Here is a 14987-nt window from a genome sequence, read left to right as displayed (position 1 = left end):
ATATGAACATACAACAATTGTGTTACCACATAAACGCAATATCAAAAATAAGATTGCATGTGTTCGAAAAGGAGCAGGATGAAGCAAAAAACTTGTTATTTTCCCACCATTTTCCCATATAACCATACAAAATCCATCATATATGAATTATTCCACCACCTACAACACATCCTTATTGCACAACAACCATTAAACAAATACATTAAATAAATAAAAAATAAGAAAAAATATCTTATAATCAATCTTTAAACACACCCTCATTATTCTTGTTCCACCTCATAACCTTTTAGTAACTCGATTTTATACAACTTTTAAACGATTTAAGTTTGTACAGTATTTTAACACCTGTTCCAACTTATTCCACAACCTCACCCCACATAAAGTGATGCACATACTTTTCAGAGTAGTTCTTGTGCTTTTTAAAGTTTAATTCATCTCTCAAATTATACCCACCCTGCCTCTCCATAAACTTTTTTTGTATATTTTCCAGAAGTAAATTATTTCTTGCTTTAAACATGACTTGTACCGTCTTAAATTTAACCAAATCAATAAACTTTAGTATTGGCTGATCTCATTATGTTTTTAAAATGTAAGCATTTGGCTTGTTACGGAAGTACCAGTACTTTAACAATAGTGATTAAAGACAAACAAAACTTCATAACCAGTGATTCTGTCTACACTGGATATGCTGTGACTTGAGTAACAAATCCCTGACAGTAAACTGATGCCTCATTCTATTTATGACATACTGACAATAAAGGACAAATGATTCACCGTGAAGCTGCTTTGACATAATCCATATTGTATAAAGTACTATAGAAATGAAGGTGACTTTAGAATAGAAATATTTACTGTAATATACTACTATGACCTTTTTAGGGTAAAAAAAATAAAAAATAAAAAAAATAAAATAAAAAAAAAACTATAAATAAATAATCATAATAATAAAAAATTCCACAAAGATGTCCCCTTGAGGGGACTGGCCAATGGGACAGAATTGTTTAAACTATTATGAATGATTTGCAGAAATCTACTGAGCTTCCTTCTGAGTTTTGTGAAACTTTTGCACTCATAACCTACAGTAAAGTCCCTGAAATTCTTAAAAATCTTTAATCAAAACAGCTACTGTGCAGTGGAGCAACAGACCCACAGTTCCCTTCCTCTCATGCATCTCTCTACCAACCATTTATGAAACATATATGATATTGATTTAGTCCATTTGTTTTCATACCTCTATCTCCCTGATGGTCTCTTTCTGATTCATATGTGGAATGTATTGTGGTGTGGTTTATGATGGGTTTGTACTTGGATACGTGGCACAAGAGGAACATCTATCCATCTTTTTCCTTTGTGTCCGTGTCTTTGTTTACCGTTCCGTGTATATTTGGCTCTCAGCGTTATTGAGGAAAAGAAGCATTTCACCGGATCTATAATGTGTGTGCTCTGTTGATGCATCCTGCAAAGTTGGTTGATGGGATTTCATTGTGTAGAGTGTTTACCTGGAGTTACAGCAGAGCAAAAGCATCTCTCTGTTGTTCATAAGGACCTGCAGAAGAACGAGGACGGCCTTGGCATGGATGACTGAATATGGACTCTCCAGAGAGCGGATTATCTTCATAACAAAGTCCTGCAAAGAGGCGTTCAAGCCGTTAGCACAGTCTTGTTAGCGCACATGCATCATTTAAAGAGACCGGGAGGTCTCTGGACATTTAGTGTGGCATAAGCCCCAATTGTCTGACAGTAATTTGACAGGTGCTATCACTTACACAGTGAGGTGCTGGAGGGGATGGAAAAGCCCCCCAAAATGCACTTGATATAAAACAGAGGTTAATAAGCTAATGGGTTCCACAGCATTTAGTGGGCAGCAAATCAGGAGGAATTGATTAACTTTCACTATCAGCCTAATTGGGGGGAACTGTCAAAAGCAAAACAATCCGAAACATTAGGATTAACTACAGCTCGAGAAGGGGAGTTAATTAATTTCAAACACACCTACTGTACTCTCGGCATGGATCGTAATTACATCAACAGTATTCCAAGCTGTACTCCGAGATTGCGGCACTTCCTTACCCAATTAGCCCAGTCGCTCTGCGCTTCATTGAAATTTAAATTCTATGCTAGACAATGTATGAATAAACACGCCGCATTCTGGACTTCTATTCGTCAGGGGAATTAAGCTGAGAAATCCACAGCAGTTTATAATTGGTCAGGAGGTGATGCAGTAAGTTTTAAGATTTTTTTTCCCCTTCTAATATTCAGACTCAAATTGGAAATTTGCATGCAAATGAATACAGGTCAAAGGAAATTAGCATTGTTAATCTGAGAGGGCCTTGAAGGCAGTATACAGTGGCATTTAAATCAATTTCAACAGCCCATTTTCCGATTGATTACTGCCTCAGATAAAGAGCAAAACAGAGTCGTGCAATGTTTCGTTCATTCTTGACATGCTCCGTGGCCTGCATTGCTTCACAGGCTGCTGGCTAAATCTAGGAGAAACAGAAGTTTCAGTTTTTGAAAAGAGGTTAGAAAACTTGTGAAACTTGAACTTTTTAAAAGAACTGTATAGGGAAAGGACTGATTGCAAAGATGATTCCTTATGAAGACTAGGCATTATTGTTGAGATAGTTTGATTAAATATGGGAGGGGGGGTAACACTAACACTATTTTCACACTTTTTTTAGTACACTTTCTCTTTTTACAAAAGTTTAGTATTTCAAATAAATATTTTAACAAAATATTAAGCTGCACAACTGTTTTCAACTTTCAATAATAAGAAATGTTTCTTGAGCACCAAATCAAATCATCAATATTAGAATGATTTATGAAATATCATGAGAATTAAATAATGTTCTTGAAAATTCAGCTACGCCAACACATGGGGAAAAAGAAAAAGAAAAGTTAAAACACTAAAATAGTATTATATTAAATACATTAAAATAGGAATTAACATTTTAGGAATGTACAGCGTTATCACTGTATTTTAATCAAATAAATGCAGCCTTGGTGCATTGAAATAAATAAATAAATAAATAAATCTGTCTGACTCCAGACTAATCAATGATAGTGTGGAACAATAATGACACAGATATTACAATATACTTTTTAACTTTAAGTAATTAAATTTGTACCAAAAAAAAAAAAAAAAGCCAAAGTTCTTCCTCCAAAAGTCAAGGTAAAAATAAATAAATAAAAATCTTCTGCCAGTCTTACTGCAGGTGTTACTAACAAAAGAAAGAATGCTGAGTGGCAGTGAGGCACAGGGGCTGTCAACGCAGCTGCTTCAGAACACTGTAAAGTTGCTGAGACGTACAAAAATGGTCCGATCTCAAAGTTGTTGACCGATGAAGTGCTGCCAGTACTAAGAACGATACAGGCTGTCAATAATGCTACGCGGAAAGAGGGAGATAGAGAGAGAGAGAGAGAGAGATGGCACAGGATGTACAAAGTGTATATGCCAAACTAAAAGAAATTCAAACACTTATTGGCAGAAATTGTTTAAAAAATGAATATCTAAATAAAAAAAATACTGCACTATATGCAGCATTTCCTTCAAATTAGAAATTGAAATTCTAAACTGCTGCTACACTGGCATCACTGTTGGGAAGGTCTGAATAGAATGCCTAATGATAAAAAAAAAAAAGGTGCAAAAATCATTATACATACAGTACTGACCCATTATAACGCAAGTCATGTGTATTAAAGGAGACTAGGGCAATTGTAATGCTCTAAATGTTACAGAATTTTTTTTTTTTTTTTTTTTTTTTTTTTTTTTTTTTATGAACTCGATGAACTATTTACTGGAAAGACCTAACTCAAAAAGATGTTTCATTCACATGCAGACAACTACATTACTAGTACTGTTAATCCCCCCCCCCCCCACAATGAAAAAAATTTAAAAGAGAGAGAACTATGAAATAAGGATAAGGGAGATGAATATGCTAAGAATGAAAAGAATAGGAAAAGAGGGAAAGAGTGCAGAGGACTAATAGTCAGCAATGGAAAAACAGAGAGTGGCAGAGAGCAGTGCAAGAGTAAGTGATGTCATAAACGCACTCGGAATGGAACAAGGTGTGTAAAATCTGAGCAGTATCCTTTGGGTTTCTTTAACTGGAAGTACAAAACACCATGTTCTCGGGGCAATTGCACGGATGCTCCCCTGCTCCAAACTTAACTCAAAGAAATCTCACCTAGGACTTCACATGCTAGAATTGCTTTGTTGTAAGTCACAGCACATATGTCCTTTCCCGTTTCCCTACTGATATGCTTCTCAACTATTTTTAACACTCTCATTAAAAGTGAAAGGAAAGAGTGTGAATGTTTTCTGAATGCAAAAAATGACCATGAGAGAAAATAAACATCAATCATTAAGGTGTGTTTCATTCACACCACCACGTTATTAATAATAAGAGATGTTCCGATACCCTTTTTTTCTTCCCGGACTTCCTTACCTGGGCTCAGGGCATTGGCCGATTCAGAGTACTGATCCGATACCTGGGTGTGTATCTGTATATACTACTAGCCCTGTGTAAATTGCTAGATTTATTTTATGGTGTGCTTCAGACTTATCCCTTAATAAATCATGAACAAACACATTGTGAACTACTGTATTTATTACAGTATTTTTATTATCCGACATGAATTTGCCTACTTTAATCTAACACCGCAAACTAAAAAAGGTATTTTAGTTTTACAATATAACTGTATAAAAAAACCTGCAACAAATAAGTCTAGGAATAAAAAAAAATGTATATATTAATCAGATAATCTCTTTACAAGAAAACAAGTAAAAAACAAGCAACCGTCTAGGCATAATTATTATTATTAATAGAGATATATTATTATTACTACATAGAGACATAGCTAAATCTACTGTAGGCTACAACAGTAGCTTAATATATTGTCAATTTACTCACATTAAACGGAACATTTATTTTGATGGGTTGCCATGAAGATCTTTGAGTGTCTGTGTTTATGATATGACAGTTTCCTCAAATGAAACGGTAAATTCTCATGAAGAGACGGTTTATGCTTTCGTTTCCTCATATAATGACACACGGCAGAGACTACAAAACAGCGCACCCGTCACCCACAGAGACGTAGAATTTGCAGGGGTAATATTTAAATAGTATTTTGCAGTTTAATATTCACAGACACTAGTATATATTCGGCTACAGTCTGGAGCCCTGCGCTTAGAGTAACACGGAAGCGACTGAACGCAGCTGTGGGTACCGAATATACTCGGGAGTCGGTAACGTACTACAGAGACGCCGGTATCATCACATTTTTTTAATTTTCAGCACCGACTTGGTAGTGATGTGCCAGTACTTGTGGCATCCCTAGTGAAATATTGCTAAACAGCGGACATACTGCTAACCTCTGATTTATAATATAGAAGCGGAATCGCTGTCTGTTGGCAGTTTATAACGCGACGAGGGATCCAGTCAAATATAGATCAGTACTGCGAATGCGTTTTCATGTCTTCTTCGCTGCTCTAAACAGGGGTTGCTTGTGGCAACAAAGCACAACTTCCTATGTTTGCAATGCATTCGGAGCAGCGAAGAAGAACCATGCAGCAGTTAGGCAAAGCTATAGCGGTCATAACTAGGTCTTGTTTAAGAAAATGGTATTGGATCGGTATATGGGTTCATGTACTTGCCGATGACAGAATTTGTTGTAGTATCGGTGATACTTCCGATACTAGAATCGGAATTGTAACAACTCTATTAATTAAATATATAAAAAACATGTTTGTATATTTCCGATAACTATGAATTATGCAGCCACATCAAATCCCAAAACCTCATCTTAAAACACTGTCAAGACTGATAAACTATAGAATTATTTATTAAGACTGTACACAATTGGTTTACATTAGAAAATCTTTGGAAAACTTCCTATAAATATTTTGGGGAATGTTTGGTCTAGACACTGGCATTCTGATTACAAATAAATATACTAGTGCACATATAATCATTTTTTTAAAGGGGGGGTGAAATGCTATTTCATGCATACTGAGTTTTTTACACAGTTAAAGAGTTGGATTCCCATGCTAAACATGGACAAAGTTTCAAAAATTAAGTTGTTCCCAAAATACTCCTTCCGGTTTGTCACAAGTTTCGGAAAGTTTTTTTTTCGAGTATGGCTCTGTGTGACGTTAGATGGAGCGGAATTTCCTTTTATGGGTCCTAAGGCACTTCTGCCGGAAGAGCGCGCGCTCCCGTATAGCGAGGCTGAGCACAGACATTTCACTGATCAGAGCGATTCACTGATCAGAGCGAGAGCGTCGCGAAAAGTCACAAAAGAAGTGTGTTTTTGGTCGCCAGGGCAAGAGAACCCTGCACAGATTACCAAAAAAAAAAAAAAACAGCATTAAGGGACCAGTGGATGGAGTTTATTTTTACAGAGCATCAACGGAGTTGTGCAAGTGTTTTTGTTTGTTCCCTGCATTTCGAAGATGCTTGTTCACAAGGTCCAGTTTGACGTCGGATTTGCGTATCGTTTATTTCTTAAGGATGATGCAATCCCAAGGAAAAAGGGTCACGATAGTGTGTTGGAACCGCAGGCGGTGAGTAAAACTGCTTCAAATATCTCTGCCTCCTTGTTAGTGTGTCCCCTCCCATGCCAGAGACCCTGGTTCGAGCCCCGCTCGGAGCGAGTCGTTGCTGCTGCTGCTCTCGTTCAGTTTCAGCCTCTGGATATGTTTCTGGATCATAAATAAACGGCTGAATCTGACTGTAAGCCATGGTTTGTTTTGGATGATGGGTTTTCCCTCACGGTAATGTCACAGCTTCCACATGCTCTCAACGCAAAAGCCTATTCGCGCTCGTGATTCTTTAGCTCCGCCCACGGTCGTGTTTTTCCAGGAAAAATCGGTACAGACTATCTTTCTCTTATGAATATAATAAAACTAAAGACTTTTTGGATTTATGAAGGATGCAGTACTACTCTATATGTACTCAAATTTAACAGGATATTGAGTGAAAACTAGCATTTCACCCCCCCCCCCCCTTTAAAGGTTTATATACTGCAGATGTTTACTTCTTAGGCTTAATTCTTTAAGATAAGTAACTATGTTTGGATAATCAAATTCCACCAAAAGAAAATGGACATCATTTTAACATTAAATATGGATACGATTTATAAATAAATAATTCACTAAGAAAGTACCTGTGCATAATTTAGGCAATATAATATGTATATATATATATATATATATATATATATATATAGGTCCTTCTCAAAAAATTAGCATATTGTGATAAAAGTTCATTATTTTCAATAATGTAATAATAAAAATGTAACTTTCATATATTTTAAATTCATTGCACACCAACTGAAATATTTCAGGTCTTTTATTGTTTTAATACTGATGATTTTGGCATCTCAAAAAATTAGCATATTTCATCCGACCAATAAAAGAAAAGTGTTTTTAATACAAAAAAAGTCAACCTTCAAATAATTATGTTCAGTTATGCACTCAATACTTGGTCGGAATCCTTTTGCAGAAATGACTGCTTCAATGTGGCGTGGCATGGAGGCAATCAGCCTGTGGCACTACTGAGGTGTTATTAAGGCCCAGGATGCTTCGATAGTGGCCTTAAGCTCTTCCAGAGTGTTGGGTCTTGCAACTTTCTCTTCACAATATCCCACAGATTCTCTATGGGGTTCAGGTCAAGAGAGTTGGCAGGCCAATTGAGCACAGTAATACCATGGTCAGTAAACCATTTACCAGTGGTTTTGGCACGTCGAGCAGGTGCCAGGTTGTGCTGAAAAACGAAATCTTCATCTCCATAAAGCTTTTCAGCAGATGGAAGCATGAAGTGCTCCAAAATCTCCTGATAGCTAGCTGCATTGACCCTGCCCTTGATAAAACAAAGTGGACCAACACCAGCAGCTGACATGGCACCCCAGACCATCACTGACTGTGGGTACTTGACACTGGACTTCAGGCATTTTGGCATTTCCTTCTCCCCAGTCTTCCTCCAGACTCTGGAAACCTTGATTTCTGAATGACATGCAAAATTTGCTTTCATCCAAAAAAAGTACTTTGGACCACTGAGCAACAGTCCAGTGCTGCTTCTCTGTAGCCCATTTCCTGCACAGACCTGTGCACGGTGGCTATGGATGTTTCTACTCCAGACTCAGTCCACTGCTTCCGCAGGTCCCCCAAGGTCAATCGGTCTTTTTCCACAATCTTCCTCAGGGTCTGGTCACCTCTTCTCGTTGTGCAGCGTTTTTTGCGACACTTTTTCCTTCCCACAGACTTCCCACTGAGTTGCCTTGATACAGCACTCTGGGAACAGCCTATTCGTTCAGAAATTTCTTTCTGTGTCATACCCTCTTGCTTGAGGGTGTCAATGATGGCCTTCTGGACAGCAGTCAGCTCGGCAGTCTTACCCATGATTGCGGTTTTGAGTAATGAACCAGGCTGGGAGTTTTTAAAAGCCTCAGGAATCTTTTGCAGGTGTTAAGAGTTAATTAGTTGATTCAGATGATTAGGTTAATAGCTTGTTTAGAGAACCTTTTCATGATATGCTAATTTTTTGAGATAGGAATTTTGGGTTTTCATGAGCTGTATGCCAAAATCATCAGTATTAAAACAATAAAAGACCTGAAATATTTCAGTTGATGTGCAATGAATCTAAAATATATGAAAGTTACATTTTTATTATTACATTATGAAAAATAATGAACTTTTATCACAGTATGCACATTTTTTGAGAAGGACCTATATAACAAATGACAAAAATCCACACACTCATTTTTTTATAATCCCAATAATTCATAAACAGTCTTTCCACACACCGTTCCAGATTTCTCACTACTATGATGACATAGTCGGTGAAAGTCCTCCCCATTTGTGATGGTTTCTGCCATATTAGCATATACACATCCATGAGTGGGAAGCTGCAGTCCCCCATTACTGTTCTCTTGCTGTAGCTGCTTGAGATACAATGTCAGTGTCAAAGAGCCATTAAAAGTGTTGTGTGTTTGGATGCACCAACAAACTTAGTAGTCTACACAAACCACTGAGGATATGGTGGTTAAATTTCATTTTCGAAGAAAATGTCCTGGAAAAAAAACTGAAAAGGCCTAAACATTTTTGCTAATATTTTATACCAGACTGCCTCAAAAACTAGGGTCAGTTCAATGTTGGAATTGTGTAAAGATTGGTACCAGCGAAACAACATCCAGACTGCAAAGTAAGCCTCATGTATCACATTTTGTTTTCCAAAAAAGCTCCTTGGCTCTCTGTAAGACTGATATTGCTTAAGCTACCATTGTCTCTGCTTGTTTTCATTAACACTGCCTTCATCTGCTACCAGAATGATCATAAATAGGAATGTTGTAGTTAATAAATTGCATTTGGAAGCAATGTGAAGTCAGTTACCCGGTCACCACCAAAGTAACACTGGTATTTTATGGCACCTTTAATTCATTACTTATGTGAACCACCTTAAATGCCTTAAGTCTTTTTGGATATGTTGTGACAAGCTTTGCACATAAGCATTTGGCAATTATCGCATATTTAGAAATATGTTTATGTATTTTCCTGTTTTGGCATGTGTTTATAAATGATTTACCTTACAAATTCTGCTATGCCTTTTTTCTTTGCGTGAACATTTGGGTGGCGTTATGCGAATCTTCTCACATCGTGACACTGAATTGTGATGGCGTGTGAGAATGAGCCATTTTAGGGGACGTGGTTGACTCAACTTTTATAATGAATATCTCTTTAGATTTGAGACTTTAGTCTTTGCAACTTTACAGATCTTCTTTATGCACCAAGAGATTGTAACACTCCAAATTAAAAGGAAAAATTAAAATCACATCATATGACCCCTTTTATTGATGCACACTAACCAACACGCATCACTCGCTCTCAGATTGTGCTGTATACACACGTAAACTTGTTGTCAATGCTTCCCTGCTATTTTATTACTAAAATGAAAGATAGATTAGACAAAATAGATCACTAAATGATATAACCCAGGTGAGGCCAGGTGTAGTGATTGGAGATGAGCTGCACCTGCGCCCCATCACCGGTCTCAAGTCCCACGTAGGAGATGGAAGGATATAAAACTCGAGCGATGACCGTGAAGGATGAGAGAGGACCAGGCCTGGGCCATTATTTTATGTTTTGCTTTTTATTTATGCACACCAGTCGTCCTTCAGGGGCTGGTGCGCTGTTTTGTGTTTACTTTGAATAATTAAAATGTGATTTGATTGTGCGCCTGTTCCCGCCTCCTTCTTCCCGATGAGTATGGAGATTTTATCATTACACCCAGCAACGAGGTGATAAAATCGCTGTTTTTCGAAGTAGAGAGAGATGCGCAGATGCAGCAAGTAACTTAGACAAAAATGTAATCTCTCTCTCTCCCTCTCTCTCGATGAATCGATAATTAATTGAAATACATGATACAATTCATTCAAATAAATGCGGTCCTAACGCATTATTTTATATCTGTGTCTGATTTGAAGTCGACAGAATGCTAGTGCTAATGAGCCGTAACTAACGAAAATAACTGTAATTTTTACTCATTCGGTCAAATATTTTGCCAGTATGACCAGTTTTCTATAACTTGGCAAATGACCAAGGAATACGCGGGATAGTCAACGGCTAGCTGTGCATTAAAGGAATACATAAATGTATATGCAGTCGTGGCCTAGTGGTTAGAGAGTTTGACTCCTAACCTTAAGATCGAGGGTTCGAGTCTCTGGCCGGCAATACCACAACTGAGGTGCCCTTGAGCACGGCACAGAACCCCCAACTTCTTCCCGGATGCCACTGCTCCGGGTGTGTGTTCACGGTGTGTGTGTGTTCACTGCTGTGTTTGTGCACTTTGGATGGGTGTAATGCAGAGCATGAATTCTGAGTATGGGTCACCATACTTGGCTGTATGTCACTTCAAACTGTACATACCCGGTCCTTTACCAGTCTGTGGGAATGCGCTCCTGATGCCAATATGGCAGCGAACATAGTGAGCATGTGTTGCTGGACACAGCTGATGCCTGACACCAGACAACTGAGGATGCTGGGTAATCCCACTTTGGGATCAATCACACTCTGGAAGGCACCCGCAGATTGGCGTGTTATTTTATAGAGAGCCCGGAAGGGCAGATAAATGTAAGACAGGTGAGTTGAACACAGAATCTTTAATACTGCAGCTTTTTGTAACATAATATTTAATATTTATTTATATAGAGGAAGATAAATATGTCATCAAAAGGTTAATGATCAAAGTATCATTAACTATAATTTATTTTAAAAACACATGCGCAAAAGTTGATCAATCTTGTAACAAGCCATTATAAAGGCAAAACATAAATGGTCTTATTATAGCATCACCTAGTGTCAGACCAGGGCCTGACAATAAGAACTGCGCTGAAATACACCCAGGACAGTTGACTGAATTGTCATTGGCTCAATGAAGAAAAAAAAAAGGGTTGATGATGAAAAAGGAATTCTTTGTTGCTTGGATTATTGCATTTGCACTGTAACTTTTATAATCATCTCTCTGAATTGAAACTGAATTGAACTTTGTGTTGAAACACCCTGTTAAAGTCATGAGAGTGTGTGTTTAATACTCACAGATACAGCGATGATCCTTAGTGCACCCACTGTTGAGTGTGTAAACCAATACCAGAGAGCAGGTCCCACTTCTGCGGTGATGAATCCCTGGGTGTATTGAGACTCACGGCTGCACACGTTCTCTATGGTTTTGGCAGCCATGTGGTTCACCACCAACTCCTCCTGAGAAAAATGAATCCCCCATTATTCATTAATATCTAGCAATCAATAACAATAACAATATGCACAAAATTAAGAGTTCTGCCAACATTCACAGTGTTACCAAGCACCTGCTATTAAAGCCCTGCATTTGAGCCTGGGCCCGACTGGCCCTGACAATTTTCACGTCATAGTTCAGAGGCGGGCTGGGCCTCAGGCCAGTTTTAGGCTTCTCCTCATTTTTATATGTTGGACATCCATAAATTAGTGATGATAAATTGCTGCGCTGGTGAAGACAACATGAGACCATGCTACCGGGACTGTACCGGGAAGTGTCCAGCAGAAGCTTTCGTGTCTCAGCACAGAAAAACAGTTCAGTGTTCAAATGCACGCAATAGGCTTAAGCTTGCCGCAAAGCATTGGCAAAAGTAATTATCATAAATGTGGGAAATAGGAAGGAGATATTTTAATTATGTGCTAATAAATAGGGTTTTCTGAGTTGATGTTGCAAGGATGAAGTTGCCAATCCTGACTCGCCACCTCTTCATTAGACACACCTTTATTTATATTCTGACTATTATTATAATGAAATAGTTTTTGTTTTGATTTGTTTTATTTCATTAAGTAGTATTTTAAAGCTTTCTATAGACAAATTGATCATGTCTGTGAGGCATGTATTCACGATTCTGTTCAAGACGAGACGGCAGAAAGTGCATCATGTTTGTTTTCGTTATTTTATAAAAGCACAACATTTTGTTGATATTGTGAGTGCAATCACATAAAAGTAGACCCTTTAGAGTTACAAAAGATGTATTACTCTTACCTTTATGAGCAAATATATAAGACTTGATAATCATTGTGAAATTGCTGTTTATTTTGCTGCATTGGCAGTTATAGTGTTAATGCGGGAAGGACAAGAGAGTTAGTTATCAGGCTGCTGCGCCTGTGATACAGCTGTTCTTGGTTCTGTTTAAAAGTTAAGACAGAGTGTCTTTTGTCTGTTGTTCTTCAAACATTACAGTAGACATATTTTGGTTTACAGACTGTATAGTTTCATCAGGTTAGCACTCGGCTAAGGTACCCACCATTATTTTTTTCAAGTGTTCACAGTTTAGCAGCTAAACTTTAGCTGTGTGCACAATTCGCTTGCATACATGTTTTTGTATTTTATGTCATTATTGTAAGAACAAATTGGCACACTATATTATTGATTTTATGTAAATGTGCATTGTCAATGTAAGCGCTCACTAACTGGCTCAAGGAGACCTCTCTGTGCCAATCACAACAGGCTTGGCTAGCTGACCAATCAGAAAAGAGTAGGCTTGAGGAAGGGAGGGGCTCAGAACTTGCCAGGAAGGATTCATTTGAGAATCATTGGCAAATGACTCTAATATTAAAATTATATTCTGAGAAAAATACAATGTTTTCTGACCTTAGATGCATTTAAACCTGTTGTAGGGGACTCCAACACAACATTTGGACACTTTAAAATACTATATGACCTGCTCTTTAAGAGAAATAAAAGAAGATACAACTGAGACATGAGAATCTTCTAAAAGGAATCCAAAAAGACAATGGGAGAGAAATGTGTGGGAAACATGAGAGATCTTTTTATTGTCTAGCTGTAATCCTCCAAGACTCCATTACACAAATGTTTTACTGCTCAGAGGTTGCTGTTGCTTTTTAATTGCAATGGGGTTTTACACCTTTAATGGTCAGGACAGTAGTGACAGGGAACAATTAGACAGGTGAAAACTGAATAGGATCAGGAAAGTACCTTTAGCCGGGCTTCGAACACATGTTGTCTGAGGTATAGTTGTGCCTTCAAGCCAATGTGCTGCCCACAAGGCTATGGCTCTGACAGAGCTTACCCTGCGCTCAGAATAGTAAGGGCTCATTCTCCTATATGTCTCATTGAGATATCAACTTTAAAGAAATAACATCATCCTCCAACAGCTCACTCTCATTCACAGCCAAAGATCACGGGAAAGCCCCGCTTTAAACTCATCGGCCACATCCACCTTCATTCTCCTCCGTGCCTCAGTAGTGGCGGGTCCTGAACCTCGGGTAGTAGATGGATGGGCCCCTTTCCTCAAAAGAGAGGCAAACAAGAGGAGAGCTTTTTCATTGGAAAATGCTCGCACTGCACACAGATTGCCCCATCGAGGCCATTGCGTGCTATTCACCCAAACAAAAAAACACAAAGATCATGTGTGTCATCAGGTGTCAGATAACGCCGACACGGATGCACATATCCTTTAAACACCCTGCTAGTGCTCGCCATAATGCAAGGGTAAAGAGTCAGTGAAGACAAAGAAGAGGATGACATGTTCTTCCCATGCCAATTTATACTAAAGTCGCACCAGTAGTAACGTCATGGGCTGTCGCCTGCCAACAAGTTGTTGGTGCTTTTTGAATGTATGCTTCAGACACGGGTCACGACGAGCCATTCCCCATAGCGACCCATAGAAAAAAAAGACTGGCTTGGGCCGGTAATTCTGATAAGCTGTCGGGCATGGGCTGGGCTAGGGCCTGAGCATCTCGGGCCAGGGCCCGGTTAGGGCCTGAATTTGAGGCCCGTGCAGGGCTCTACCTGCAATGCTCCCAAAAGAAAAAGGTCATAATTTATATAATAAACCCACTAAAAAGAAAATAGTGGCTTACTGACTACATAAAAGAGGTAACACTTTAGTTTAGGGACTAATTCTCAATATTAAATTACTTGCTTATTAATCACATACTACCATGTCGTTCCTAACCTGTAAAAGCTTTGTTCTTTTTGTTCTTTGTTTTATTTTAAGATATTTTGGATGAGAACCGGGAGGCTTGTGACTGTACCCTTGACTGCCAAGTAAGGTGCACTGTCAGGTAGGGCTGTGCGATATGGACAAAAAAAAAAAAAAACCTATCACAATTTTTTGATCCATTTTTTTATTTCGATTTTAATCACGATTTTGACACACACAGACATCCTTTACAGTCATAAATGCCTTCAGTATAAATTTGAAACATATTTCCAAAAGAAAACCAATGGGAGCATTATCAAAAAGTTGTAACATGTCTCTAGAACAGAATCAAAATAATCACTAAGTAAAGATGTCAAACAAAATCTAGACATATGGCAAAAAATATATAATAAAAAAATAAAATAAAACCCGTGTTCAGGGATGTTTTTTTTTTTTTTTTTTGAAATGCATTGATCATAAAGCTCACTGTAGCGGTGCCTCAGGTGTTATATGTTTTGCCCAATATATTT

At 38.1% G+C, this 14987-nt stretch overlaps 1 protein-coding gene across 4 annotated transcripts in view; it reads right to left on the bottom strand.

Annotated features, from left to right (window-relative positions):
- LOC113116192 (serine/threonine-protein kinase ULK4-like) overlaps nt 1-14987 on the bottom strand; it is a 194820-nt gene that overhangs the window by 129840 nt on the left and 49993 nt on the right. For all 4 annotated transcript variants that reach the window (XR_003293986.1, XR_003293988.1, XR_003293987.1 and 1 more), the window contains 2 exons: nt 11594-11755; nt 1500-1627 (listed from right to left, as the gene is read on the bottom strand). Coding sequence is in view for 1 of the 4 variants with exons in the window: in XM_026284177.1 (XP_026139962.1) it covers nt 1500-1627; nt 11594-11755 (290 nt within the window). In the remaining 3 variants the exon portion in view is untranslated. The remainder of the gene's footprint in view (nt 1-1499; nt 1628-11593; nt 11756-14987) is intronic.

Source organism: Carassius auratus, chromosome 16 (genome assembly GCF_003368295.1).
Source record: "Carassius auratus strain Wakin chromosome 16, ASM336829v1, whole genome shotgun sequence".
Lineage (NCBI taxonomy): Eukaryota > Metazoa > Chordata > Actinopteri > Cypriniformes > Cyprinidae > Carassius > Carassius auratus.
This window is presented reverse-complemented; position numbering and strand designations above follow the sequence as displayed.